This window comes from Ips typographus, linkage group LG11 (assembly GCF_016097725.1).
Source record: "Ips typographus isolate SLU linkage group LG11, UJ_Ityp_2.0, whole genome shotgun sequence".
Lineage (NCBI taxonomy): Eukaryota > Metazoa > Arthropoda > Insecta > Coleoptera > Curculionidae > Ips > Ips typographus.
Window position 1 is genome coordinate 1,642,210 of NC_138432.1, and position 26,279 is coordinate 1,668,488.

A 26,279-nucleotide genomic window follows, 5' to 3' on the forward strand; every position below is an offset into this window, starting at 1 on the left:
TCTAATTGATGGGCCACACCTTCGGTCAATGTCTTGCCTAGTTCTGATGATTCGTCGATTTTCAACACGAAGGTTCTTCAGTTTCGGTGCTCTGACCGGGTGATTTGTGTTTTTTACGGGAGGTAAGGTAGTGTTTCAGCAGGCCGTACAATATGACGCCGATTATTATCCCTCCGATTAGCCACGTTGTCACGCCCAGCCAGTATTCCTGCGTGCCCCCCCCGGGTGCTTGGGGTGCCCCGTTTTCTGTGTGGGCTGCCTGTGCCAATGCGAGTAATGTTGGTCTTCGTAACAGTAAGTAAATTACCGCTATTGACAAGACTATGTTCCACGTGAACATGAAGGAGTGGTTGCCCTGGTGTATTTCCACGTGGGCGAGGTGTTCCTGTTTTTCCCATTCGAGGTCCATGTTTAACCTTACTTCTTTTTCTGAGGTTAGGTTGAAATGTGGCAGGTTTGTGGTCCAGTTACTGTTTAGGCATTCTGATAGGTTATGAAAGGTAGGTAAAATGCCTGGCTATCTGATGGTTTTAACACGAATGTTTTTAGGTTAGTCCATGCGGCTGGTAGTATGTGCCGTATGGAAGCTGGATTTTCTTCGTCTTTGCAAGGAAATCGTTTTTGGATGACAACGTCCTTGTTTACTAATAGCTGGCATTTGCATGGTAAGTTGATTTTTAATGCTCCTGGTAGTTTTAACATTTCCTCCCCGAGTTTAGTGGTGCTTTTAGGGCAGCTGATTGTCGTGTTAGCTTTTGGGTGTGTGATGAGGAATTCTTCGGACCCTGTTTCAGATATGATCATTAGGTTCGACTGGTGGCAATGCATAGGGCAATGTTCCGCTATATCTTCCACTGTGGATCCATGAAACAGTTTTCGAGCGCACGAAGGGCCTTGCGTTTGGTCGCCCGAGAACCTTGGTAAGTAGCACAGCCTATCTTGAAATGGTTTGCATTCGTGTAGTGCAATGCCTGTGATTTCTTTTAGGACCGTGGTCCCCTGGTTATTTGCTACGGCCATCATCAGTGGTCAGTGCTTTAATGTGCATGTCAGGCCCTGCCATGCGAATGGGTTTGTCTGGAGTTGGAATAGCTGCCACTGGTGATTTTTAGTTACTGTTGGTACCTTGACGTGTACCACCAGCTGTTCTCCGGAGAAGGTGCACTCGCTTATTGGTATACGGAAGTATGATGCTAAGTTGGATACAGGTATGGCTAAATCGATGTTGTCTTTTCCTATCTCGTTCTTTATTTTATTTAGATCGCTCCTTAACGTCTCAGGTTGAATTAGTGACAGTGGTATATGTTTATGCCTACATTCTTGTATTGCGGATTGGCTCCGCATTCTTCTAATTAGTAAGATCATTTTCCTTGCCATCCCCAGATTTGCTTGCATGTTTGCCTCCAGAGACCCTGTCGCTAATTCCCTTCCTGCTATTTCCCTTTTTCGAACCTCGTTTAGGAATTCCTCTAATATGTGCACCCTACTTTCTGTTTTCTTGATTGCCATGTTGGTTTCTTCCTGGCAGCGTTTCTGTTCTTCAGAATGTGTACTGATCAATTTCAGTGTATTACTCATAGTACCATGTAGGGCATTTATATGTGCTTCCAGTTTGCCCTCTTCCATGGACATTGAGTCAAGTTTTTCCTGGGTTGCTACCCCGCAGCAGTAATTAAGCCCGTCCGCAATGAATCCTAGTGAGAACGTTCGTTTCTGACGTTTTGTCTTTCCAGACTCTGACCACTCCGGGTACCAGGCTGCTTTGTATTTGTCCATCTCCACATCTATTGCCCTTTCTAATTCCTCTAAGTGTTTTTTCGCTCTGCAGTATATGTGTTGGCCATTGCTCTCGCAATTATCTGCCTGTCTGACCCCTGGTTCTGTGCTCAGTTTAGGTTCTAACCATGGGATGACGTAAGTCAATGGAATAGTGCCCTCATAAAGTATTGTTTCTGGTAGTGTTTTCCATGTTGCCCCAGCTGATACTTCCACATGCTGTGTATCCGACGTGCCGGGCCTACAAGAATTGTTTTTATTACTGTCTCCGTTCCATGTAGGCCGACCGACTTGTGCTAGTCATTGTTCCTCTTCCTTGCATTCCACGTCCGAATCCCCCTCGGATATGTCTCCCGACGTCCATTCGTCATAGAATGGTAAAATCCTCCCTATGTGTACTATATCCGTTTTTTTCCCTTTTTCTTGTTTTACTTCGTAGTTAACCTCACTGAGTTTCTTTATTATTCTGTAGGGTCCGAACCATCGTAGTAGCAGTTTCTCACTTTTTCCCACCTTCCTGATAGGAATGAATATTTTCACCCTATCTCCTACCTCAAATTCACCATTTCTGTGGATATTTATCATAAATGTCCTTGTCCTTCTGCTGTTTTTTGTGGATATTGTCTACAGCAATTGCCCTTAACAGTAAAGCTTTTTCTCTTAATTCGTTCGTGTTTGATTCGTCCTCAGTTTCTAAAAGGGTGGCGTCTAGTGGGAGTGTGGGGTTTCTTGCGAATATTAGTTGAAATGGGCTGAATCGTGTCGTTTCCTGTTTGGCCGTATTGTATGCAAATGTCACGAAAGGCAGATAAGTGCACCAATCTGTCTGCTCTGTGTTGCAGTATAGTGACAGCATGTCCGCCAACGTTTTGTTTAAGCGTTCAGTTAGGCCGTTGCACGAAGGGTGGTATGCCGTTGTAAAAGTGCTTTTCAGACCCATAATCTGTTGTAATTCCTGCACTAGTTCGGATTGAAATACCTTGCCTCTATCGCTGAGGATGCTTCTAGGAACGCCGTGAATTAGTATTACTCGTTCCAATAAGAATTTTGCCACAGGTCCTGCCTTCCCGTTAGGCAGGGCCGCTGTGATGGCGTATCTTGACGCGTAGTCTGTCACTACTACTATCGTTGTCTTGCCTTGGTTACTTTTCCGGAATGGTCCCAGTAGGTCTATCCCTACTTTATCAAATACTTTGCCCACTTTTATTGGCTGGAGTAAGCCCAATGGCTTATCATTTGTTGGCCCTTTTCTCGCCTGGCAGTCCCTACAACCTTTAACGTAATTTCTGACGTCCTTAGTCATCGAATCCCAATAGTATTTGGGAGTAAGTCTGCTCAGAGTTTTTGTTACCCCCATGTGTCCGCTGGTAGGGTGCGTTGTGAGCTTCCCACAAAATTTCCTCCCTAAGTGACCGGGGGATCACGAGTGCGTGTTCCAGTCCTTCCTTAGTTTGTGTTGCTCTATACAGAACGCCCTCCCTCAGCCTAAAATTCTTTATTTTTCGCCGTGTCAGTGCGTCAACGTTTGTTGATTCGGGGTTGCTTATTGCTGTTTTTAATTCTAGTATGGCCTTATCCTTATTCTGCAATTCTCCTATGTCTAACGTTGATATCGTGAAAGTGGGTATATCGTCTAATTCATCTAATTCGACTTCGCTCCATCCTGCCACCGGGTTCCGTGATAGGCAGTCCGCATCTTGGTGCTTACTGCCTTTTTTATATACCGTGTAGTCAAATTCTGCCAACTTGAGAGCCCAACGTGCTAATCTTCTTGAGTGATCTTTTACATTGTGTATCCAGCATAATGCGTGGTGATCTGTTACGATTTTTACAGGGTGTCCATAAATTAGATGCCTTAGGTAGGTCATTCCCCAGACTGCTGCTAATAGCTCCAGCTCGCTGATCGAATAGTTCTTCTCTGCTTTTGACAAGGCCCGGCTTATATATGCTATCGGGTGGTCTTGACCGTCACTGCCTTCTTGGAGCAGAATTGCCCCTATTCCATCTATACAGGCGTCCGTGTGCATTGTACATCCTACATTTGGATTGTAATGTTTTAATACTGGGGATGACGTGAGTTTTTCTTTCAGCAGCTCAAATGCTTTCACTTGATCTTCACCCCAGCAGAATTTGTTCTTTTTTGTGGCCTCATGTAAGGGCCGTGCCAATACCGCGTAATCCTTTATAAATTTCCTATAAAAATTGCATAATCCTAAAAAGCTTTGTAGGTCCTTTGTTTTCTTGGGTGTGGGGAATTGCTTAATTCCTGCAAGTTTTTCTTCCTCTGGGCTTATTCCTTCCTTGCTTACTGTGTAGCCCAAAATCCGTATCTTTTCCTGTAAATATTCGCATTTACTCGGTTTTAAGGTCAGATTGGCTTCTCTCATTTTCTGGAATACTTTTTGTAATTTTGCTAAGTGTTCCTCTAAGTTCTCTGAATAAATAATAATATCATCTAAATAAATTAGTATGTCCTTCCATTTTAGGTCCCTAAATATTCTATCTGCAAGTTGTTGGAAGGTTGCTGGTGCATTGCATAGACCAAAGCTTAACACGTTGAATTCGTATGATCCATGTCCCTGTGCCGTGAATGCCGTGTATTGTTTGGATGACTCCTCTATAGGTATCTGCCAGTAACCCGAAAACATGTCCAAAGTCGTGAAGTACTTGGCATTCCCCATGTATGTGAGAATGTCATCGATTTGTGGTATCGGGTAACACGACTTTTTGGTGACCGGGTTTATAGTTCTTTTGTAATCCACGCAGAACCTCGTGGTGCCATCTTTCTTTTTTACTAGTACAACGGGGCTTGCCCACGGCGAGTGGCATGGTCTTATTACTCCGCATTCGAGCATTTCTTTTATTTGTGTGTCAATGATTTCCCGCTCGGATTGTGAGACTCTATAAGGGCGGCATTTTACTGGTTTGTCTTCTGTCACTTCTATTTTGTGCTCTATAAGTTGTGTTTTGCCCATAAATTTTGGTGACTTGCAAAACACATCCTCATATTCGACCAGTAGGTCCTCTAGTTCCCTTTTGAACTGCTTATCCCTAATGTGGTCCAGTTTGTGGTCTTCTAATGTCACCACTTCTTCGTCTACCCTCTGAGTTGTACAGAGTGCTGTTGTGCTCAAGCCACTGGGCTCTTCTAGCCGTGCCACCGTTGTATCTTTGTAAATAACCCTTCTAGTTGGCCCTAGGTTCTTGAGGGTCAGTGATATAGAGTCTTTGGCTCTTTCTAGGTTGCACAGTAGGTTGTTGCGTACTAGCCATCCCTCATTTTGTATTACCAACATTTCTGTAGACAAGGGTATTTCCGGTGACGTTTTGATGGTTTTTTCCTCTCCTGGCTTCAGGGTGTAATCTTCATTGGCCTTCAGCTTAATTATCACGTGGTCATCGTTTTTTATGTAGTTTGGCAGGGTGTTCCAGGAGCTGGTTTCTTGTGTCTTGATTTTTCTTGGTCGGGGTTCTTTATTTTTTGAAACCAGCACCGTCACACTTGTTTCCCTGAATGTCTCATACAGAAGGTCTTTAAGCTTTTCCCAATCTGACTCGCTGTTTGCGGATGTCAATCTAGGTATAGCCACCTTACTTATTTTATTTTGTACTGCCCAATCTTTCAATTTCCTACAGCACTGATGTAGCGTATGAGTAGGTATGTATTCGTTCCCTTCCTCTTTTACTATCATCTGTAGGGTATGTCTGTTTTTCTTAAACAAACTGACCACGCTCCCTACGGGTAGTTTTTCTGTGTTATGATCTGCCAAATGGTCCCTGATGGCTTTTCCTACTCCTCTATCTCTACTGGGAGCCGAAGAGACTGCAAAGGCCCATGCAGTGCTGCTTGGAAGACTGAAGATGGACCCCGGCATTTCCTGGACCACCTCTGTCCAGTTTCGTGTTATGCCTGGTTTTTTGGGTGCAGGATTTCGCTTTCCCCCGAGCGTTAATACTAAGTCCCGATTTAGGGTGAGTGTGTTAGATATTAAGCAAATTGCTGCCTGCATTTCCCTTAAGAATTCCACGCCCAAAATGAGGGGTTGTGGTGTATTCTCTAATATTGTTGCTCTAATTTCCAATTTTCTCATGTAGTTCCCTCTGAGCTCCAGTGATGCCATTGTTTCGCCTAGACTTTTTACTTTTTGGCCGGCTGCTGTTACAAGCAACGTGGGTGGGCCTCCGGTTCTACGTTTCTTGTCAACTAGGAGATGGCTTATCACATTTAGTTCTGCGCCCGTGTCGATGATTGCTGGTACGTAACAGTCATTTACAACAGTATTAATATACAGTATTTTGTAGCACGTCGGGCCCCGAGTGGAGAGGGTGACGGGGCTTAGTTTTGCCACCCCCTGGAGTTTGGGTGTTGCTGTCTACTTCTGCAAACAGCAGCAAAGTGGTCCTATTTTGCCGCAGTTGTAGCATCTAGGCCTGTTATCGTACGTTCTAGTGGGTTGGTGCTGTCTTCCAGGATTCCCAGCCTGGGGAGTGCCATAGACTCTCCTGGGTGGTGGAGGGGTTCTAACCTGGCGGGAATTGTAAAAGGGTGGCTGTCTTTGCTCTGTTGGCCCATAGTCTCTCCTAGGCGGCGGCGGGGTTCTGTACGAGCGGTTATTGTCAAATGGAGGTTGTCTTTGCGCTATTGGCCCATGGGCCTCTTCTTCTGTCTGGCGCTGTGGTCTGAAGGTAAGTGGTGCTGAGCATTCTTCAGGGGCGTTATCAATAGTAGCGCAAAGCTTTTTGACCTCGTCCAAATTTCTGGGTGGGTTATTGGGAAAATTCGTCAGCCAGTAGTATTTGGCTTTTGGTATGTCTCTTAACCCATTCTGAAAAATATCTAGGAATTCGTCGAGGTCCAGGTTTTCCCTGTATTCCTCGTATAGTACCCGTAGATCGTAAAAGAAATTTTTTGTTTGTTCTAGGTCCCTCTGTTTCCTTTGCTTCACCTTTGCCAGCAGATGGCGACTGTGGTTACCGTCGCTAAATTCTGTTCTAAATGCCTGACAGATGTGTAGCCAATTGCTTTCGGGGTTTGCTGCCTTATACTCTCTATACCAAATGTTTGCAGCACCCTGCAGGTACGGATGGAAGTATAGGATTTTTAGGGCATCGTTCCAACTATTTGCCACCGCTGTTCGTTCATACGTTCCGATAAATTGGGGTGCTGAATCGCTACCAGGGTTGAACGTCGGTGGGCTGATAAACTGAGGTAATGCGGGTGTTTTCTCCCCTGCCTCTACAGCCGAAATGGTAATGTCCGCCATTTCCCTTGATCTCCTAATGCCTTCAAATGGTTTATCTCTTTTTTCAGGTTGTACCTGTGTTCCTGCCTCTATTACTGTATTTTCCAGATCGTTTTCTGGTTCTTGTGGCTGCTCGATGTCTTCCCTTCTTGTATTTACAAGCGTAAGGGTTAGGTAATCTGTTTCTTGCATCCAAGGGTCTCCTACGCTTGAACTCCTGTGCCTTGGTTGAAAGGGGCTGCTAGGATTTGCTGATCTCAAGTTGTACGCTTTTCTCATTCCTGTTAGGGCGTACGGCTTGGTTTGGCCACAGATATGGAGATCAGTAGCCCCGGGATTCAACAAGGCGCCTCCACCATGTCACGTTTCGGGGGTGGCGCAGGAAGAGAAACAACAAACGTAGCTCAAGTATGTATCCTTTATTTGTATACTGACGATGATGCCTAACTAAATCTTACCCCCAGATTAAGAGGGCCGCTAGTACCGCTACAGGCGGGACGCCCATGGAACACTCTCTACGAGGGGGTGCGTGGGGGTGTGTGTGTGTGTGTGAGTGTGCGTAAGGCCTCCTGATGTGCCGCCAAGCGGAACCCGCTCGATACGAGCAGGGAACCACTATGTCCGACAAGCCCGAAGGATTTACTTTATGCACAGCAAGCCCCCCTTGGAGTGTCGCCAAGCGAAACCCGCTCGATACGAGCAGGGAACCCCTATGACCGACACGCCCTAAAGGACTTACTTTAGGTACTGAAAGGATCAAGAGTCCCGACGGTCACCACTGGGTTGCGTAAGGACTCTAGTCTGTTCAGCCTGGATTTCCAAGAAGGTATCGAGCCGTCCGGGCACTAGGAAGTTCGGACTGATGCTCGATAGACCGACCCAGAGACCAGTAATCTTCGATGGCTTGAGACGCCGATTAAATACTCATCTCATGACCCCAATTTGCCGGTCTCGCTGATTCGGCAGTGTACTGGGGGAGACCGGGGCCAGCCTAGGTAACGGAACATGGTGCAACTTATGTTATTCGTGACATCTCCCCCCTCTGAAGAGTGTTCGCCCCGGACACTTAACCCTAACGTAACTAAATAACCTACATGCCCCATGGCTTTATTTACAACGTGTGACCAATCGTAACTTATGTCTTATTACGCTCCCCTTGTTATCTCTCTTGTGGTTCTCCTGGAAACTGTTGCTCCTTCCTGGAGGGCGGCCTTACGCGGCTTCGTCTTGCCTATCTGTGCGCCAGAGCACCCGTTACTCAGTTCGCGGGTGGTGGCGCCCTCTATTGACTTTCCTCGTCCACTTTGAAGTGCGCGGGATGGTCGCTTGCTCCGTGAGTTCCTAGGTTGTGGTATCCTGGCTGTAGAGGGCGTGACGGTTGGTCAACCTATTTAAATATGTATTTTGTAAGTTTATGTTTTATTGTTTATACTTAATTGTTTAGACTATGTAAGCTTTATGAAATATACTTAGTTTGCACCCTACTTATGCAAAATGTTACCCTTACAACTTATTTTATTGTTTAACTGGTCGTCGAAGTGTAAGAGCAGAATAATGGAATCAAGTAAGTTCACTTTTTCCTCTTTCCTCTATTTTTCTCTGTGTCATTTTCCCTTTCTTTTTCCCTTTAGTTTCTCGTTACCAAGGGTTCCCTTGCACCAGACGGCGGTTAAGGGCCCGGCTGCTACGTCTCCTACACCAAGTCCGTTCTGACTTTCCACGAGTATGTTATTCTTAGATCGGGACTTGCTATTTCATTTTTTCTGGCTCTTTTTTTTTTTTCTTTAAGGGAATCGTACCGGAAGTGTATATATTTAAGGTGCCGTTTGGTGACTGGCCCCCCAGCTACCCAGACACCCATGTGCTGCTTCGCGAGGGGTCTTTTTGTGGACAGATATGTCTGATTTCATTTACCCCTCGCCTTCGGCGACCAGTTATACATTTGTATTATTAATACTTAAATTTTCTAAAACGTGCTAACATATTATCTGAAAACTCTCATTGAGGTGGAACGTGAAGTAATTACATTTCCGTTCTTAATTTAGTCAAACTGACTGCTGGGCCAGTTTTTATCTGAAAGTGTTTACATTTTTTTAATACATTCCTCTCGAGCCAGCATTTGGGGTACGGACAAACAGCGCGAATGGCTCCTGAAAACAAACTACCAAGGTGCTCTCACTGTGAAAAATTAATTAAAGACAACCAACCATCTATTTCGTGTCGCTCTTGTCTGTCCTGGTTCCATAAGGGTTGCTCCGGTCTAACCAACCCCGAATTTAACAAGCAGGCCTCCTTATGGAGCAGAGCAAAGGAGACCACTTGGACTTGCAACCCCTGCTTGAATGCTGTAAAACCTAGTAACCAACCCTCTAACACAACTCACCGGCGCTCTATTGGGCCGGGCGCTCCCTCACCCACGAGTGTTCCCGGTGAAGACACTGGAACTCCCAAATCTATCTCGTTAGATGATATCATGGAAAAGTTACTGCACATCGAGTCTCAACACACCAATCTCCTATCTAAATATGAAGATCAAGTTAGAATTAATGCAGAACTGAGGTCTGAGATTGGCGAAATAAAACTGAAACTGCAACTTTCGGCGAGCGGCGGTGGCGATGAGATCACAACTCTTTCTGGCGCTGCTCGGCAGAACCGCGAAGAAGAGATTGTCCAGGAAGTCGTTCAAAGACAAACCCGTATGTACAACGTAATGATTTTTAACTTTAATCTCGAGGAGGGCATTCCTGAGACCACGCAGATCTCGACGATACTATCCAGCAACTCTGGTCAACAAATCGTGGCCAGTAATGTCGTCTCGTTTGGGAAACCAAACCGTAACGGTTGTAAGCCCGTAAAGGTTACTCTTGCGAAAACTACTGATGTAGCGAAGAACAGGAGACACTTTGCCGACCGGCATCGGATATACATTGAAGCGGATCTTTCTCCAGCACAACTAAAACAGCTTCAGGACACAAAGGAAGAACTGCGGAATCGTCGGTCAAATGGAGAAGAAGATCTGGTTTTGAAATTTGTCAGAGGCATTCCCACGATTACATCAAAAAACTTAACGAGCCAACAATCAACATCAACCATGAATTAACTTGCCTGTACCAGAATGTTCGTGGTCTTCGGACTAAGACCCATCGTTTCTTCAGCAGTGTTGCCTCCTCAGACTATGATATCATCGTAATCACTGAGTCGTGGCTCCAACCTGACATTCTGGACTCGGAACTTTTTCCTGACTTCTATTTGGTTTATCGCTCGGATAGAAGAATCAACTTGATGGATGCTTCCAGGGGTGGTGGGGTTATGCTTGGCGTTCATGGAAGGCTCAACTCCGAGCTTATGGATCTTTCACAAATCAGAATAAATGTGCCAAGTATTGATTTTTTAGGTTGTAAGTTTACTTGTGCGTATTTTGTATTTTTTGTATTTACTGTATACATACCTCCAAATACTAGTAGCATCGAGGTAGAAACATTTTTTGATCAGCTTTCTGCTCTCGACACGCTCCTTCAAAAAAACATTATTTTCCTCGGAGATTTCAACATTCCTTCGTTTATGCAACCTGCACCTCATAGTCCCAGACACGGGAATCTTCTTCAGCTTTGCGAGTTTCTTCGTCTGTCACAGTACAACACCGTACTTAATTCTGACAACCGGTTGCTTGATCTAGTTTTTGCCAATTTCAAAATTAATCTCGCTCGCTGTGAATCCCCTCTGCTAGAGGAAGATCCATATCACCCTACTTTGGTTTTTGAGTTTCGGGCAGCCTTATCCTCCACCGCTGGCTTCTCTGTAAACAATGTTAGCTCAACTCACTTTAATTTTCGCAAAGCGAATTATCCCGAGCTTTATGATCTGTTGCTGCATACCAACTGGTCTTCTGTTGTTGACTCATCTGATCTTCCTCATGCCTGTCAGTCCTTTTATGAGATTCTTAATAACAGCTTTGCTAGATGTGCGCCTCTTAAATCCCCCAGGCAGAGGCGCTTTCCTTGCTGGTTTACCAAAGAATTGATCAACAACATTTTCAAAAAAGAAAGACTTTGGCGTTGCAAACTCATAATTCCGTCCGCAGCCTCGAGAATTTCAAAACTCTGCGCAGACTCATTAAGACACAATCCCATCATGCATACATTAAATTTATTGAAAATGCTGAGTCAAATATAAAAAGTAATCCTTCCAATTTTTGGTCATTCATCCAAAGCAAAAAAGCCCAATCCCGAATTCCGGCCACTATGAATTACGCAAATCAACCAGTCAACGGGCCCCAGAATATCGTATCTGCGTTTGCAGATTACTTTAATAGCGTTTACAAAACACCCGATGATCGTGGACCCCCTCCTCATCAATCAAACCAATGTGAGATAATAAATATTCCCGTACTTACCCCCGATGAGGTCGTTTCAGCCTGCAAGATATTGAAAAACAAAGCTACAGCTGGCCCCGATGGAATTCCGGGCTTTTTGGTGAGAGACTGTGCTTTTGCCTTGAGCGTTCCACTTTGCCACCTGTTCAATCTTTCTGTGAGCAACGGTCAATTTCCTGAGGTCTGGAAGGTTGCCAGGGTTTGTCCTGTCTTTAAAAAAGATGACCCACATCAAGTCGAGAACTACCGAGCTATTTCAATCTTGTGTAGCTTTTCTAAAGTGTTTGAGATCATTCTCTATAAGCGTCTCTTTTGCAGGGTTTGCAACGGGCTCTCGAGTCATCAGCATGGTTTCTATTCTGGGAGGTCATGTTTGACTAATTTGTGCTCGTTCTCCTCTTACGTCTGCGGCGCCATTAACAATGGAGGCCAAGTTGATGTTGTTTACACGGACTTTACCAAGGCATTTGACCAGATTGACCACTCCCTTTTACTCCAGAAAGTTTCTGAGCATTTTGGTTTCTCCGACAACTTGGTTTCGTTGTTGAAATCTTACCTCTTGGGGCGTAGGCAGTTCGTTGAGTATGAGGGCTTTAGATCGGACATGTTTATTCCTACTTCTGGCGTACCTCAGGGTTCTAATCTGGGCCCTTTACTTTTTAACCTTTATATAAACGATCTGATTTCAACACTCAATTGCAGTACACTGGCTTATGCTGACGACATAAAAATATTTAATCGCATTGATACTTCGGCGGATTGCACCCTCTTGCAGGACAGCATATCCGTTCTCAGTCAGTGGTGCCTGGCTAGCCGGCTAAACCTCAACATCTCGAAATGTAACGTAGTCTCATACTCACGAAATAAAACCCTCGTACAATTTAATTATACATTGTGCGAATCCACCCTTGACAGACTATCCACTATAAAAGACCTGGGAGTGGTTTTCGATGCCAAATTCTCTTTTATTCCTCACATCGAACAGGTGTCTGCCAGCGCCTCTAAAACTCTGGGCTTTGTTTTGAGAAACTGCAAACATTTTGCTAACCAGGATACTATCAAAGTGCTGTATAACTCCTATGTAAGATCAAAATTGGATTACGGTTCAATAGTGTGGTCCCCTATATACAACTCCCACATTCAAACTCTTGAGTCCGTGCAAAGAAGATTCCTGAAATACTTGATGTTTAGAGAGGATAATGTATACCCAGAAAGGGGGTTGGAGCATAACCGTATTCTTCTTAGGTTTTCAGAACTTCCTCTGGCTGTACGTCGGGAGTTGCAGTCACTCTCGTTTCTTTATAAACTTACCAACTCTAAAATAGACTGCCCGTACTTGTTAGAGCGGGTTTCGTTTAATATTCCTCGTACGGCGGTTAGGCATCAACCAACTTTTTCATTGGCATTTGCGAGGTCCAACATCCTATTCCAGGACCCTATACACAAAGCCTGTCACACCTATAACCGTGTAGCGGCTGAATCAGATATCTTTTGCGACAGTCTCTCGTCCTTGTTGCACAGGTTTCGCTCGTTCTCCGGCTTTCCCCCCTAAATCCTGTTGTCCACAAGCACATATCCTTTGTACCTACCTCCCTCTACCTTTTTCTGATTGTATTGTGTAACTTCATTCTTGTTCGTCTTTTTTTTTTAGTTATTAGTATTTAGTTATTAATTATTTAAGTTTGTGTTCGTATACTATTTTTCAATTTCCTGTAAGTGGGCCTCGGCCTGTTGGAAATAAACGGCTTTAAAAAAAAAAAAAAAAAATATCGGTACTAAATATATCTGTATCCTATCTAGTCGTTTGTTTGTTCTATGCTAAGTTTGAGTGACTTGACTTATTGCTCGTTCACTGTGCGCGCGTTTCCTGTCAACTGTCGTTCTAATTGATGGGCCACACCTTCGGTCAATGTCTTGCCTAGTTCTGATGATTCGTCGATTTTCAACACGAAGGTTCTTCAGTTTCGGTGCTCTGACCGGGTGATTTGTGTTTTTTACGGGAGGTAAGGTAGTGTTTCAGCAGGCCGTACAATATGACGCCGATTATTATCCCTCCGATTAGCCACGTTGTCACGCCCAGCCAGTATTCCTGCGTGCCCCCCCCGGGTGCTTGGGGTGCCCCGTTTTCTGTGTGGGCTGCCTGTGCCAATGCGAGTAATGTTGGTCTTCGTAACAGTAAGTAAATTACCGCTATTGACAAGACTATGTTCCACGTGAACATGAAGGAGTGGTTGCCCTGGTGTATTTCCACGTGGGCGAGGTGTTCCTGTTTTTCCCATTCGAGGTCCATGTTTAACCTTACTTCTTTTTCTGAGGTTAGGTTGAAATGTGGCAGGTTTGTGGTCCAGTTACTGTTTAGGCATTCTGATAGGTTATGAAAGGTAGGTAAAAATGCCTGGCTATCTGATGGTTTTAACACGAATGTTTTTAGGTTAGTCCATGCGGCTGGTAGTATGTGCCGTATGGAAGCTGGATTTTCTTCGTCTTTGCAAGGAAATCGTTTTTGGATGACAACGTCCTTGTTTACTAATAGCTGGCATTTGCATGGTAAGTTGATTTTTAATGCTCCTGGTAGTTTTAACATTTCCTCCCCGAGTTTAGTGGTGCTTTTAGGGCAGCTGATTGTCGTGTTAGCTTTTGGGTGTGTGATGAGGAATTCTTCGGACCCTGTTTCAGATATGATCATTAGGTTCGACTGGTGGCAATGCATAGGGCAATGTTCCGCTATATCTTCCACTGTGGATCCATGAAACAGTTTTCGAGCGCACGAAGGGCCTTGCGTTTGGTCGCCCGAGAACCTTGGTAAGTAGCACAGCCTATCTTGAAATGGTTTGCATTCGTGTAGTGCAATGCCTGTGATTTCTTTTAGGACCGTGGTCCCCTGGTTATTTGCTACGGCCATCATCAGTGGTCAGTGCTTTAATGTGCATGTCAGGCCCTGCCATGCGAATGGGTTTGTCTGGAGTTGGAATAGCTGCCACTGGTGATTTTTAGTTACTGTTGGTACCTTGACGTGTACCACCAGCTGTTCTCCGGAGAAGGTGCACTCGCTTATTGGTATACGGAAGTATGATGCTAAGTTGGATACAGGTATGGCTAAATCGATGTTGTCTTTTCCTATCTCGTTCTTTATTTTATTTAGATCGCTCCTTAACGTCTCAGGTTGAATTAGTGACAGTGGTATATGTTTATGCCTACATTCTTGTATTGCGGATTGGCTCCGCATTCTTCTAATTAGTAAGATCATTTTCCTTGCCATCCCCAGATTTGCTTGCATGTTTGCCTCCAGAGACCCTGTCGCTAATTCCCTTCCTGCTATTTCCCTTTTTCGAACCTCGTTTAGGAATTCCTCTAATATGTGCACCCTACTTTCTGTTTTCTTGATTGCCATGTTGGTTTCTTCCTGGCAGCGTTTCTGTTCTTCAGAATGTGTACTGATCAATTTCAGTGTATTACTCATAGTACCATGTAGGGCATTTATATGTGCTTCCAGTTTGCCCTCTTCCATGGACATTGAGTCAAGTTTTTCCTGGGTTGCTACCCCGCAGCAGTAATTAAGCCCGTCCGCAATGAATCCTAGTGAGAACGTTCGTTTCTGACGTTTTGTCTTTCCAGACTCTGACCACTCCGGGTACCAGGCTGCTTTGTATTTGTCCATCTCCACATCTATTGCCCTTTCTAATTCCTCTAAGTGTTTTTTCGCTCTGCAGTATATGTGTTGGCCATTGCTCTCGCAATTATCTGCCTGTCTGACCCCTGGTTCTGTGCTCAGTTTAGGTTCTAACCATGGGATGACGTAAGTCAATGGAATAGTGCCCTCATAAAGTATTGTTTCTGGTAGTGTTTTCCATGTTGCCCCAGCTGATACTTCCACATGCTGTGTATCCGACGTGCCGGGCCTACAAGAATTGTTTTTATTACTGTCTCCGTTCCATGTAGGCCGACCGACTTGTGCTAGTCATTGTTCCTCTTCCTTGCATTCCACGTCCGAATCCCCCTCGGATATGTCTCCCGACGTCCATTCGTCATAGAATGGTAAAATCCTCCCTATGTGTACTATATCCGTTTTTTTCCCTTTTTCTTGTTTTACTTCGTAGTTAACCTCACTGAGTTTCTTTATTATTCTGTAGGGTCCGAACCATCGTAGTAGCAGTTTCTCACTTTTTCCCACCTTCCTGATAGGAATGAATATTTTCACCCTATCTCCTACCTCAAATTCACCATTTCTGTGGTATTTATCATAAATGTCCTTGTCCTTCTGCTGTTTTTTGTGGATATTGTCTACAGCAATTGCCCTTAACAGTAAAGCTTTTTCTCTTAATTCGTTCGTGTTTGATTCGTCCTCAGTTTCTAAAAGGGTGGCGTCTAGTGGGAGTGTGGGGTTTCTTGCGAATATTAGTTGAAATGGGCTGAATCGTGTCGTTTCCTGTTTGGCCGTATTGTATGCAAATGTCACGAAAGGCAGATAAGTGCACCAATCTGTCTGCTCTGTGTTGCAGTATAGTGACAGCATGTCCGCCAACGTTTTGTTTAAGCGTTCAGTTAGGCCGTTGCACGAAGGGTGGTATGCCGTTGTAAAAGTGCTTTTCAGACCCATAATCTGTTGTAATTCCTGCACTAGTTCGGATTGAAATACCTTGCCTCTATCGCTGAGGATGCTTCTAGGAACGCCGTGAATTAGTATTACTCGTTCCAATAAGAATTTTGCCACAGGTCCTGCCTTCCCGTTAGGCAGGGCCGCTGTGATGGCGTATCTTGACGCGTAGTCTGTCACTACTACTATCGTTGTCTTGCCTTGGTTACTTTTCCGGAATGGTCCCAGTAGGTCTATCCCTACTTTATCAAATACTTTGCCCACTTTTATTGGCTGGAGTAAGCCCAATGGCTTATCATTTGTTGGCCCTTTTCTCGCCTGGCAGTCCCTACAACCTTTAACGTAATTTCTGACGTCCTTAGTCATCGAATCCCAATAGTATTTGGGAGTAAGTCTGCTCAGAGTTTTTGTTACCCCCATGTGTCCGCTGGTAGGTGCGTTGTGAGCTTCCCACAAAATTTCCTCCCTAAGTGACCGGGGGATCACGAGTGCGTGTTCCAGTCCTTCCTTAGTTTGTGTTGCTCTATACAGAACGCCCTCCCTCAGCCTAAAATTCTTTATTTTTCGCCGTGTCAGTGCGTCAACGTTTGTTGATTCGGGGTTGCTTATTGCTGTTTTTAATTCTAGTATGGCCTTATCCTTATTCTGCAATTCTCCTATGTCTAACGTTGATATCGTGAAAGTGGGTATATCGTCTAATTCATCTAATTCGACTTCGCTCCATCCTGCCACCGGGTTCCGTGATAGGCAGTCCGCATCTTGGTGCTTACTGCCTTTTTTATATACCGTGTAGTCAAATTCTGCCAACTTGAGAGCCCAACGTGCTAATCTTCTTGAGTGATCTTTTACATTGTGTATCCAGCATAATGCGTGGTGATCTGTTACGATTTTTACAGGGTGTCCATAAATTAGATGCCTTAGGTAGGTCATTCCCCAGACTGCTGCTAATAGCTCCAGCTCGCTGATCGAATAGTTCTTCTCTGCTTTTGACAAGGCCCGGCTTATATATGCTATCGGGTGGTCTTGACCGTCACTGCCTTCTTGGAGCAGAATTGCCCCTATTCCATCTATACAGGCGTCCGTGTGCATTGTACATCCTACATTTGGATTGTAATGTTTTAATACTGGGGATGACGTGAGTTTTTCTTTCAGCAGCTCAAATGCTTTCACTTGATCTTCACCCCAGCAGAATTTGTTCTTTTTTGTGGCCTCATGTAAGGGCCGTGCCAATACCGCGTAATCCTTTATAAATTTCCTATAAAAATTGCATAATCCTAAAAAGCTTTGTAGGTCCTTTGTTTTCTTGGGTGTGGGGAATTGCTTAATTCCTGCAAGTTTTTCTTCCTCTGGGCTTATTCCTTCCTTGCTTACTGTGTAGCCCAAAATCCGTATCTTTTCCTGTAAATATTCGCATTTACTCGGTTTTAAGGTCAGATTGGCTTCTCTCATTTTCTGGAATACTTTTTGTAATTTTGCTAAGTGTTCCTCTAAGTTCTCTGAATAAATAATAATATCATCTAAATAAATTAGTATGTCCTTCCATTTTAGGTCCCTAAATATTCTATCTGCAAGTTGTTGGAAGGTTGCTGGTGCATTGCATAGACCAAAGCTTAACACGTTGAATTCGTATGATCCATGTCCCTGTGCCGTGAATGCCGTGTATTGTTTGGATGACTCCTCTATAGGTATCTGCCAGTAACCCGAAAACATGTCCAAAGTCGTGAAGTACTTGGCATTCCCCATGTATGTGAGAATGTCATCGATTTGTGGTATCGGGTAACACGACTTTTTGGTGACCGGGTTTATAGTTCTTTTGTAATCCACGCAGAACCTCGTGGTGCCATCTTTCTTTTTTACTAGTACAACGGGGCTTGCCCACGGCGAGTGGCATGGTCTTATTACTCCGCATTCGAGCATTTCTTTTATTTGTGTGTCAATGATTTCCCGCTCGGATTGTGAGACTCTATAAGGGCGGCATTTTACTGGTTTGTCTTCTGTCACTTCTATTTTGTGCTCTATAAGTTGTGTTTTGCCCATAAATTTTGGTGACTTGCAAAACACATCCTCATATTCGACCAGTAGGTCCTCTAGTTCCCTTTTGAACTGCTTATCCCTAATGTGGTCCAGTTTGTGGTCTTCTAATGTCACCACTTCTTCGTCTACCCTCTGAGTTGTACAGAGTGCTGTTGTGCTCAAGCCACTGGGCTCTTCTAGCCGTGCCACCGTTGTATCTTTGTAAATAACCCTTCTAGTTGGCCCTAGGTTCTTGAGGGTCAGTGATATAGAGTCTTTGGCTCTTTCTAGGTTGCACAGTAGGTTGTTGCGTACTAGCCATCCCTCATTTTGTATTACCAACATTTCTGTAGACAAGGGTATTTCCGGTGACGTTTTGATGGTTTTTTCCTCTCCTGGCTTCAGGGTGTAATCTTCATTGGCCTTCAGCTTAATTATCACCTGGTCATCGTTTTTTATGTAGTTTGGCAGGGTGTTCCAGGAGCTGGTTTCTTGTGTCTTGATTTTTCTTGGTCGGGGTTCTTTATTTTTTGAAACCAGCACCGTCACACTTGTTTCCCTGAATGTCTCATACAGAAGGTCTTTAAGCTTTTCCCAATCTGACTCGCTGTTTGCGGATGTCAATCTAGGTATAGCCACCTTACTTATTTTATTTTGTACTGCCCAATCTTTCAATTTCCTACAGCACTGATGTAGCGTATGAGTAGTTATGTATTCGTTCCCTTCCTCTTTTACTATCATCTGTAGGGTATGTCTGTTTTTCTTAAACAAACTGACCACGCTCCCTACGGGTAGTTTTTCTGTGTTGTGATCTGCCAAATGGTCCCTGATGGCTTTTCCTACTCCTCTATCTCTACTGGGAGCCGAAGAGACTGCAAAGGCCCATGCAGTGCTGCTTGGAAGACTGAAGATGGACCCCGGCATTTCCTGGACCACCTCTGTCCAGTTTCGTGTTATGCCTGGTTTTTTGGGTGCAGGATTTCGCTTTCCCCCGAGCGTTAATACTAAGTCCCGATTTAGGGTGAGTGTGTTAGATATTAAGCAAATTGCTGCCTGCATTTCCCTTAAGAATTCCACGCCCAAAATGAGGGGTTGTGGTGTATTCTCTAATATTGTTGCTCTAATTTCCAATTTTCTCATGTAGTTCCCTCTGAGCTCCAGTGATGCCATTGTTTCGCCTAGACTTTTTACTTTTTGGCCGGCTGCTGTTACAAGCAACGTGGGTGGGCCTCCGGTTCTACGTTTCTTGTCAACTAGGAGATGGCTTATCACATTTAGTTCTGCGCCCGTGTCGATGATCGCTGGTACGTAACAGTCATTTACAAAAGTAATAATATACAGTATTTTGTAGCACGTCGGGCCCCGAGTGGAGAGGGTGACGGGGCTTAGTTTTGCCACCCCCTGGAGTTTGGGTGTTGCTGTCTACTTCTGCAAACAGCAGCAAAGTGGCCTATTTTGCCGCAGTTGTAGCATCTAGGCCTGTTATCGTACGTTCTAGTGGGTTGGTGCTGTCTTCCAGGATTCCCAGCCTGGGGAGTGCCATAGACTCTCCTGGGTGGTGGAGGGGTTCTAACCTGGCGGGAATTGTAAAAGGGTGGCTGTCTTTGCTCTGTTGGCCCATAGTCTCTCCTAGGCGGCGGCGGGGTTCTGTACGAGCGGTTATTGTCAAATGGAGGTTGTCTTTGCGCTATTGGCCCATGGGCCTCTTCTTCTGTCTGGCGCTGTGGTCTGAAGGTAAGTGGCGCTGAGCACTCTTCAGGGGCGTTATCTATAGTAGCGCAAAGCTTTTTGACCTCGTCCAAATTTCTGGGTGGGTTATTGGGAAAATTCGTCAGCCAGTAGTATTTGGCTTTTGGTATGTCTCTTAACCCATTCTGAAAAATATCTAGGAATTCGTCGAGGTCCAGGTTTTCCCTGTATTCCTCGTATAGTACCCGTAGATCGTAAAAGAAATTTGTTGTCTGTTCTAGGTCCCTCTGTTTCCTTTGCTTCACCTTTGCCAGCAGATGGCGACTGTGATTACCGTCGCTAAATTCTGTTCTAAATGCCTGACAGATGTGTAGCCAATTGCTTTCGGGGTTTGCTGCCTTATACTCTCTATACCAAATGTTTGCAGCACCCTGCAGGTACGAATGGAAGTATAGGATTTTTAGGGCATCGTTCCAACTATTTGCCACCGCTGTTCGTTCATACGTTCCGATAAATTGGGGTGCTGAATCGCTACCAGGGTTGAACGTCGGTGGGCTGATAAACTGAGGTAATGCGGGTGTTTTTTCCCCTGCCTCTACAGCCGAAATGGTAATGTCCGCCATTTCCCTAATGCCTTCAAATGGTTTATTTCTTTTTTCAGGTTGTACCTGTGTTCCTGCCTCTATTACTGTATTTTCCAGATCGTTTTCTGGTTCTTGTGGCTGCTCGATGTCTTCCCTTCTTGTATTTACAAGCGTAAGGGTTAGGTAATCTGTCTCTGGCAACCAAGGGTCTCCTACGCTTGAACTCCTGTGCCTTGGTTGAAAGGGGCTGCTAGGATTTGCTGATCTCAAGTTGTACGCTTTTCTCATTCCTGTTAGGGCGTACACTTGGTTTGGCCACAGATATGGAGATCGGTAGCCCCGGGATTGAACAAGGCGCCTCCACCATGTCACGTTTTGGGGGTAGCGTAGGAAGAGAAACAACAAACGTAGCTCAAGTATGTCTCCTTTATTTTTATACCGAAGATAATGCCTAACTAAATCTTACCCCCAGATTAAGAGGGCCGCCAGTACCGCTACAGGCGGGACGCACATGGAACACTCTCTACGAGGGGGTGCGTGGGGGTGTGTGTGTGTGTGTGAGTGTGCGTAAGGCCTTCTGATGTGCCGCCAAGCGGAACCCGCTCGATACGAGCAGGGAACCCCTATGTCCGACAAGCCCGAAGGATTTACTTTAGGCACAGCAAGCCCTCTTGAAGTGTCGCCAAGCGAAACCCGCTCGATACGAGCAGGGAACCCCTATGACCGACACGCCCTAAAGGACTTACTTTAGGTACTGAAAGGGTCAAGAGTCCCGACGGTCACCACTGGGTTGCGTAAGGACTCTAGTCTGTTCAGCCTGGATTTCCAAGAAGGTATCGAGCCGTCCGGGCACTAGGAAGTTCGGACTGATGCTCGATAGACCGACCCAGAGACCAGTAATCTTCGATGGCTTGAGACGCCGATTAAATACTCATCTCATGACCCCAATTTGCCGGTCTCGCTGATTCGGCAGTGTACTGGGGGAGACCGGGGCCAGCCTAGGTAACGGAACATGGTGCAACTTATGTTATTCGTGACAATATTACTGGAGTTGTTAATCAACGCGATAAGGATTGGTGGTTATGGAATCATGCTGTACGACACCATGAATCAATAGTGTTCTGTAATTTCCATTATGTTCTTGAGATAAGATCTATAAATTTAATTATGAATATTTGCATTGAATGTCATGAAGGTTTTGTTGATGAGTTTTACAAAAAAGTTGCTTATCACTACAAGGGAGTGTCTTTTTTGCTAGTGCATGAACATGACTTTTTTCATATGAATTGCGATGTGTGTTGTAAAGATACAAATGCTTATAATTTAAATTTTTCTTGTTATTGGGAGAAGAAAACCAAAATAATAACGACAGCGCCTTAGAAGACGAAATAGGAGAAGATGTCGTAAGTGAGACGTATAGCTGTTACACTTATAATCCAAATATTGACGTGACATTAAGAATAAAGGAAGTGAATGATTTCTATGAAGCTCCAGTTGACAAGCGTGTCCAAAATATTACTGGAGTTGTTAATCAACGCGATAAGGATTGGTGGTTATGGAATCATGCTGTACGACACCATGAATCAATAGTGTTCTGTAATTTCCATTATGTTCTTGAGATAAGATCTATAAATTTAATTATGAATATTTGCATTGATTGTCATGAAGGTTTTGTTGATGAGTTTTACAAAAAAGTTGCTTATCACTACAAGGGAGTGTCTTTTTTGCTAGTGCATGAACATGACTTTTTTCATATGAATTGCGATGTGTGTTGTAAAGCTACAAACGTTTATAATTTAAATTGTTCTTGTTATTGGGAGAAGAAAACCAAAATAATAACGACAGCGCCTTAAAAGACGAAATAGGAGAAGATGTCGTAAGTGAGACGTATAGGTGTTGCACTTATAATCCAAATATTGACGTGACATTAAGAATAAAGGAAGTGAATGATTTCTATGAAGCTCCAGTTGACAAGCGTGTCCAAAATATTACTGGAGTTGTTAATCAACGCGATAAGGATTGGTGGTTATGGAATCATGCTGTACGACACCATGAATCAATAGTGTTCTGTAATTTCCATTATGTTCTTGAGATAAGATCTATAAATTTAATTATGAATATTTGCATTGAATGTCATGAAGGTTTTGTTGATGAGTTTTACAAAAAAGTTGCTTATCACTACAAGGGAGTGTCTTTTTTGCTATTGCATGAACATGACTTTTTCATATCAATTGCGATGTGTGTTGTAAAGCTACAAACGCTTATAATTTAAATTTTTCTTGCTATTGGGACAAGAAAACCAAAATGATAACGACAGCGCCTTAGAAGACGAAATAGGAGAAGATGTCGTAAGTGAGACGTATAGCTGTTGCACTTATAATCCAAATATTCACGTGACATTAAGAATAAAGGAAGTGAATGATTTCTATGAAGCTCCAGTTGACAAGCATGTCCAAAATATTACTGGAGTTGTTAATCAACGCGATAAGGATTGGTGGTTATGGAATCGTGCTATACGACACCATGAATCAATAGTGTTTTGTAATTTCCATTATGTTCTTGAGATAAGATCTATAAATTTAATTATGAATATTTGCATTGAATGTCATGAAGGTTTTGTTGATGAGTTTTACAAAAAAGTTGCTTATCACTACAAGGGAGTGTCTTTTTTGCTAGTGCATGAACATGACTTTTTTCATATGAATTGCGATGTGTGTTGTAAAGATACAAACGCTAATAATTTAAATTTTTCTTGTTATTGGGAGAAGAAAACCAAAATAATAACGACAGCGCCTTAGAAGACGAAATAGGAGTAGATGTCGTAAGTTAGACGTATAGCTGTTGCACTTATAATCCAAATATTCACGTGACATTAAGAATAAATGAAGTGAATGATTTCTATGAAGCTCCAGTTGACAAGCGTGTCCAAAATACAGGGTGCGGCAGAGACGACGGACGTTTTTGAGATGGGTAGTACTCTCCCCCTCCGTCTACGATAGAGGTGGGGGGGTGCCGCTTGACTCGTTAGTTCCTAGCATTGTTTTACCAGTTGTCGTCATGGAGCCGTGGACGGTGGAGCACCGCGTTTTCGCCTTTGATTGTTTCGTCCGAAATAATGAGTCAGTCACCGTCGTACAGCGTGAGTTTCGTCGCCACTTCAACATTCATCGGAATAGAGCTGTTCCCTCTCGAAACACCATCCTTCGTTGGGTTGAATCACTTCGCAGGCGTGGTGAACTGATCAACAGAAGACCAAGAGGAGCTCCGCGAACAGTTCGAACTCCTGAAAATGTTGAACGCGTTCGACAAGCCTTTCTTCGCAGTCCGACTCGACCTGCCCGGAAACATGCTGCTGCACTTCGCCTCAGTGATCGTTCGGTAAGGCGAATTTTGCATATGGATCTCCGCTTTCACCCCTATAAATTGGCCATTGTGCAACAGTTACAGCCCGGAGATTATGCACAACGAATGAACTTCGCACGTGAGATGGAAGCACTGATCGTGAGTGACGAAGCCCACTTTCACCTAAACAACATGGTTAACCAGCAGAATTTCCGTTATTAGGCTAATGAAAATCCGCAACAATTACACGAAAGACCGCTGCACAGCCCAAAAGTAACAGTTTGGTGCGCTGTATCGCAAACTTGCATCATTGGCCCTTTCTTCTTCGAAGACGGTAATGGTCGTGCTGTTACCGTGAACTCAGCGCACTACGTCGAAATGATCACAAACTTCTTTTTCCCTGAATTACGACGGCGACGTGTTCCAATCCGACGTGTGTGGTTCCAGCAGGATGGGGCGACCGCCCATACAGCCAGAGCATCAATGGACGTTATTCGCCCTCTCTTCCCTGGTCGCTTTATTTCCAGGTTTGGCGATGTTCATTGGCCTCCTCGGTCCCCAGATTTATCCATATGCGATTTTTTCTTATGGGGACACCTCAAGTCTAGAGTCTACGAGAACAAGCCCCGAACTCTGGACGAATTGAAGACGCAATTCGCGTGGAAGTCGCCCAAGTTGAGAGAGCGATGTTGGAGAGAGTTTACGCGAACTTCCAAGAACGCCTCCAGCACTGCAAGAACGATTTCGGCCACCACATGCCTGATGTGATTTTCCACACTGGACTGTCTCAAATGCTATTTCCTTGCGAACCTGATTCCATCAATCAATTTGTTTTTGAGTAAAAATTAAATATTTTATGATTTTTTTAAAATCGTCCGTCCTCTCTGCCGCACCCGGTATTACTGGAGTTGTTAATCCACGCGATAAGGATTGGTGGTTATGGAATCGTGCTGTACGACACCATGAATCAATAGTGTTTTGTAATTTCCATTATGTTCTTGAGATAAGATCTAAAAATTTAATTATGAATATTTGCATTGAATGTGATGAAGGTTTTGTTGATGAGTTTTACAAAAAAGTTGCTTATCACTACAAGGGAGTGTCTTTTTTGCTAGTGCATGAATATGCCTTTTTTCATATTGTCACGAATGGAAAATCCATTAATTCAAAAAATGGACTTATTGACTTAAAAACATAAGAATATTCGAGGATTGCGAAATATTAAGCGCACGAGGCAAGGTCGCACCAGGATGCACCTAGTGCATCGTATCGGTGATGAGTCACCAACACCTGCTTTACAGAAATATGAAAAACAGGCGACGAACAATAACAAACTACGTCAGCCGATCAATCGGGTATAAAATACGCTGATTTCAGCAGTATTGGACGAGTGTGAACCAATCGACAGTAGTGCGACCAGCTGAACCACGAAGTCGAGATGTCGACTCTCCTCGAGGAAAGAAGATCAAGTTAAGTAGTCCAAGCCAGCCGCCAAAAAAGTCCTTAGCTTATGTATTCATGTAAGTACAATTGTTGAATTATTAACTTTTAGTGTGTTGGTTTATGGCTGTATTATACGGATCCACTTATAAATGTTTGGTCAATAGTGTCACAAGTAGATTTTCGTTAATTACTTATTCAGCAAATAATCGGCCACTGACCGAAACAAGTCGTCGACCACTTGAGTTGCAAAATAAGCAATCGAACCTTTTTAGAACGGAAGCTAGCTAAGGTGTTGCAATCACCAGTCAGCAATAAGTCATCAATTGTTCGGACAATGATCCAAGTGCTTAGACAAGCAATTAAGAAATTGAACTGACTAAGGGATCGCAATACCTTACAATAAATAGCCGAGAAATTGGGAAGGAGGGTTAGTCAGAAATTATCCGCGAAAACTAAACGATTCGGTCGCGAAAGTTAAGGGAACTCTACCCTGACACTTACCCTCGTCCAAAATGGTTTGTGAATTAATTATCATGTAAGTACAAGATAATTTGAATTGAACCAACTTATGTCTGACAATGCTTTTTATTTATTTTATTATCTTCTTATAAATTCAGTATTCGTTTAATCTTTCTCTATGAATAAACGTTGTTGTTTTTGTTATCCAATCTTTGAGTTTAACTTGACTACGACCCCAGCCTACACGTCCCCGCGTTACGACTAAAAATTAGATCGTGACAACTTACCTATACAGGGTGTCCGGAAAATACGTGTACAACGTTTGACGACAGACTCCTGACGTCAAAATATGTCGATCTAAGCCGACTTAGTTATATCCAAAATTGTCTCGTTTAGCCGGTAGAGGGCGTCAAAAATTTGTAAAAATAATACAACACCTGTAACAATAATTTTTTAAGTGACCTAGTTGCTATGGCATTTAATAATTTGACAATTATTGACAAATTGTCACCAGTCTATGAAATTTACTCAAGTATACGATCAACATTCTTGAATTACAAGTTCATTTTACCATTAAAAATGGACAATTATACAAACTCTGAGAAGGTTGACATGCTCCTGGTATACGGGTTTTGTCAAGGAAATGGGCGTCAGAGTGTTAGGGTTTACATGGAGAGGTTTCCTAACCGTCGAATACCAAACCACCAAACATTTGCCAATATCGAGCGTCATCTTCGAGAAACGGGCAGGTTTGAGAAAAACTT

The 26,279-nt window shown here is 43.8% G+C and overlaps 2 protein-coding genes and 1 long non-coding RNA gene across 8 annotated transcripts in view; 2 read left to right on the forward strand and 1 right to left on the reverse strand.

Annotated features, from left to right (window-relative positions):
• Nucleotides 1-26,279, reverse strand: part of LOC145735657 (uncharacterized) — a 261,472-nt gene that overhangs the window by 172,223 nt on the left and 62,970 nt on the right. The gene's annotated exons all lie outside the window — the stretch shown is intronic.
• LOC145735956 (uncharacterized) lies at nt 3-8,503 on the forward strand. Of its 4 annotated transcripts, none has more exons than XM_081990115.1 (9): nt 6-122; nt 182-500; nt 550-665; nt 720-920; nt 988-1,028; nt 1,113-1,208; nt 6,699-7,026; nt 7,088-7,427; nt 7,484-8,503. In XM_081990115.1, the coding sequence occupies exons 4-7, from the start codon at nt 823-825 to the stop codon at nt 6,758-6,760; spliced, it is 297 nt and encodes a 98-aa protein (XP_081846241.1). In that variant the 5' UTR covers nt 6-122; nt 182-500; nt 550-665; nt 720-822; the 3' UTR covers nt 6,761-7,026; nt 7,088-7,427; nt 7,484-8,503. The 4 variants fall into 4 exon arrangements, with proteins under 4 accessions (XP_081846240.1, XP_081846241.1, XP_081846242.1 ...); XM_081990116.1 differs by having other exon boundaries at nt 6,699-6,985; nt 7,128-7,427; XM_081990114.1 differs by lacking the exons at nt 6,699-7,026; nt 7,088-7,427; nt 7,484-8,503 and adding an exon at nt 1,261-2,336 and having other exon boundaries at nt 3-122; nt 795-920.
• On the forward strand, nt 18,444-20,750 carry LOC145735953 (uncharacterized). 2 transcript variants are annotated; one of them, XM_081990106.1, is made up of 6 exons: nt 18,444-19,019; nt 19,143-19,302; nt 19,350-19,443; nt 19,497-19,732; nt 19,969-20,296; nt 20,349-20,750. In XM_081990106.1, exons 1-3 carry the CDS (start codon nt 18,828-18,830, stop codon nt 19,385-19,387), a joined length of 390 nt encoding a protein of 129 aa, XP_081846232.1. In that variant the 5' UTR covers nt 18,444-18,827; the 3' UTR covers nt 19,388-19,443; nt 19,497-19,732; nt 19,969-20,296; nt 20,349-20,750. The 2 variants fall into 2 exon arrangements, with proteins under 2 accessions (XP_081846232.1, XP_081846231.1); XM_081990105.1 differs by having other exon boundaries at nt 18,445-19,019; nt 19,350-19,732; nt 19,969-20,255; nt 20,389-20,696.

What these genes read in the sequence shown, in the direction of transcription:
- LOC145735956 (XM_081990114.1), top strand. Translation starts at nt 823, where the DNA reads ATGCATAGGGCAATGTTCCGCTATATCTTCCACTGTGGATCCATGAAA. An exon ending in TTGGTCGCCCGAGAACCTTG is followed by an intron (nt 921 to 987) that starts GTAAGTAGCACA and finishes GATTTCTTTTAG; the next exon opens with GACCGTGGTCCCCTGGTTAT. An exon ending in TGCTACGGCCATCATCAGTG is followed by an intron (nt 1,029 to 1,112) that starts GTCAGTGCTTTA and finishes GGTGATTTTTAG; the next exon opens with TTACTGTTGGTACCTTGACG.
- LOC145735953 (XM_081990106.1), top strand. Translation starts at nt 18,828, where the DNA reads ATGGCTTTTCCTACTCCTCTATCTCTACTGGGAGCCGAAGAGACTGCA. An exon ending in ATACTAAGTCCCGATTTAGG is followed by an intron (nt 19,020 to 19,142) that starts GTGAGTGTGTTA and finishes TTTCTCATGTAG; the next exon opens with TTCCCTCTGAGCTCCAGTGA. An exon ending in GCCCGTGTCGATGATCGCTG is followed by an intron (nt 19,303 to 19,349) that starts GTACGTAACAGT and finishes AGTATTTTGTAG; the next exon opens with CACGTCGGGCCCCGAGTGGA.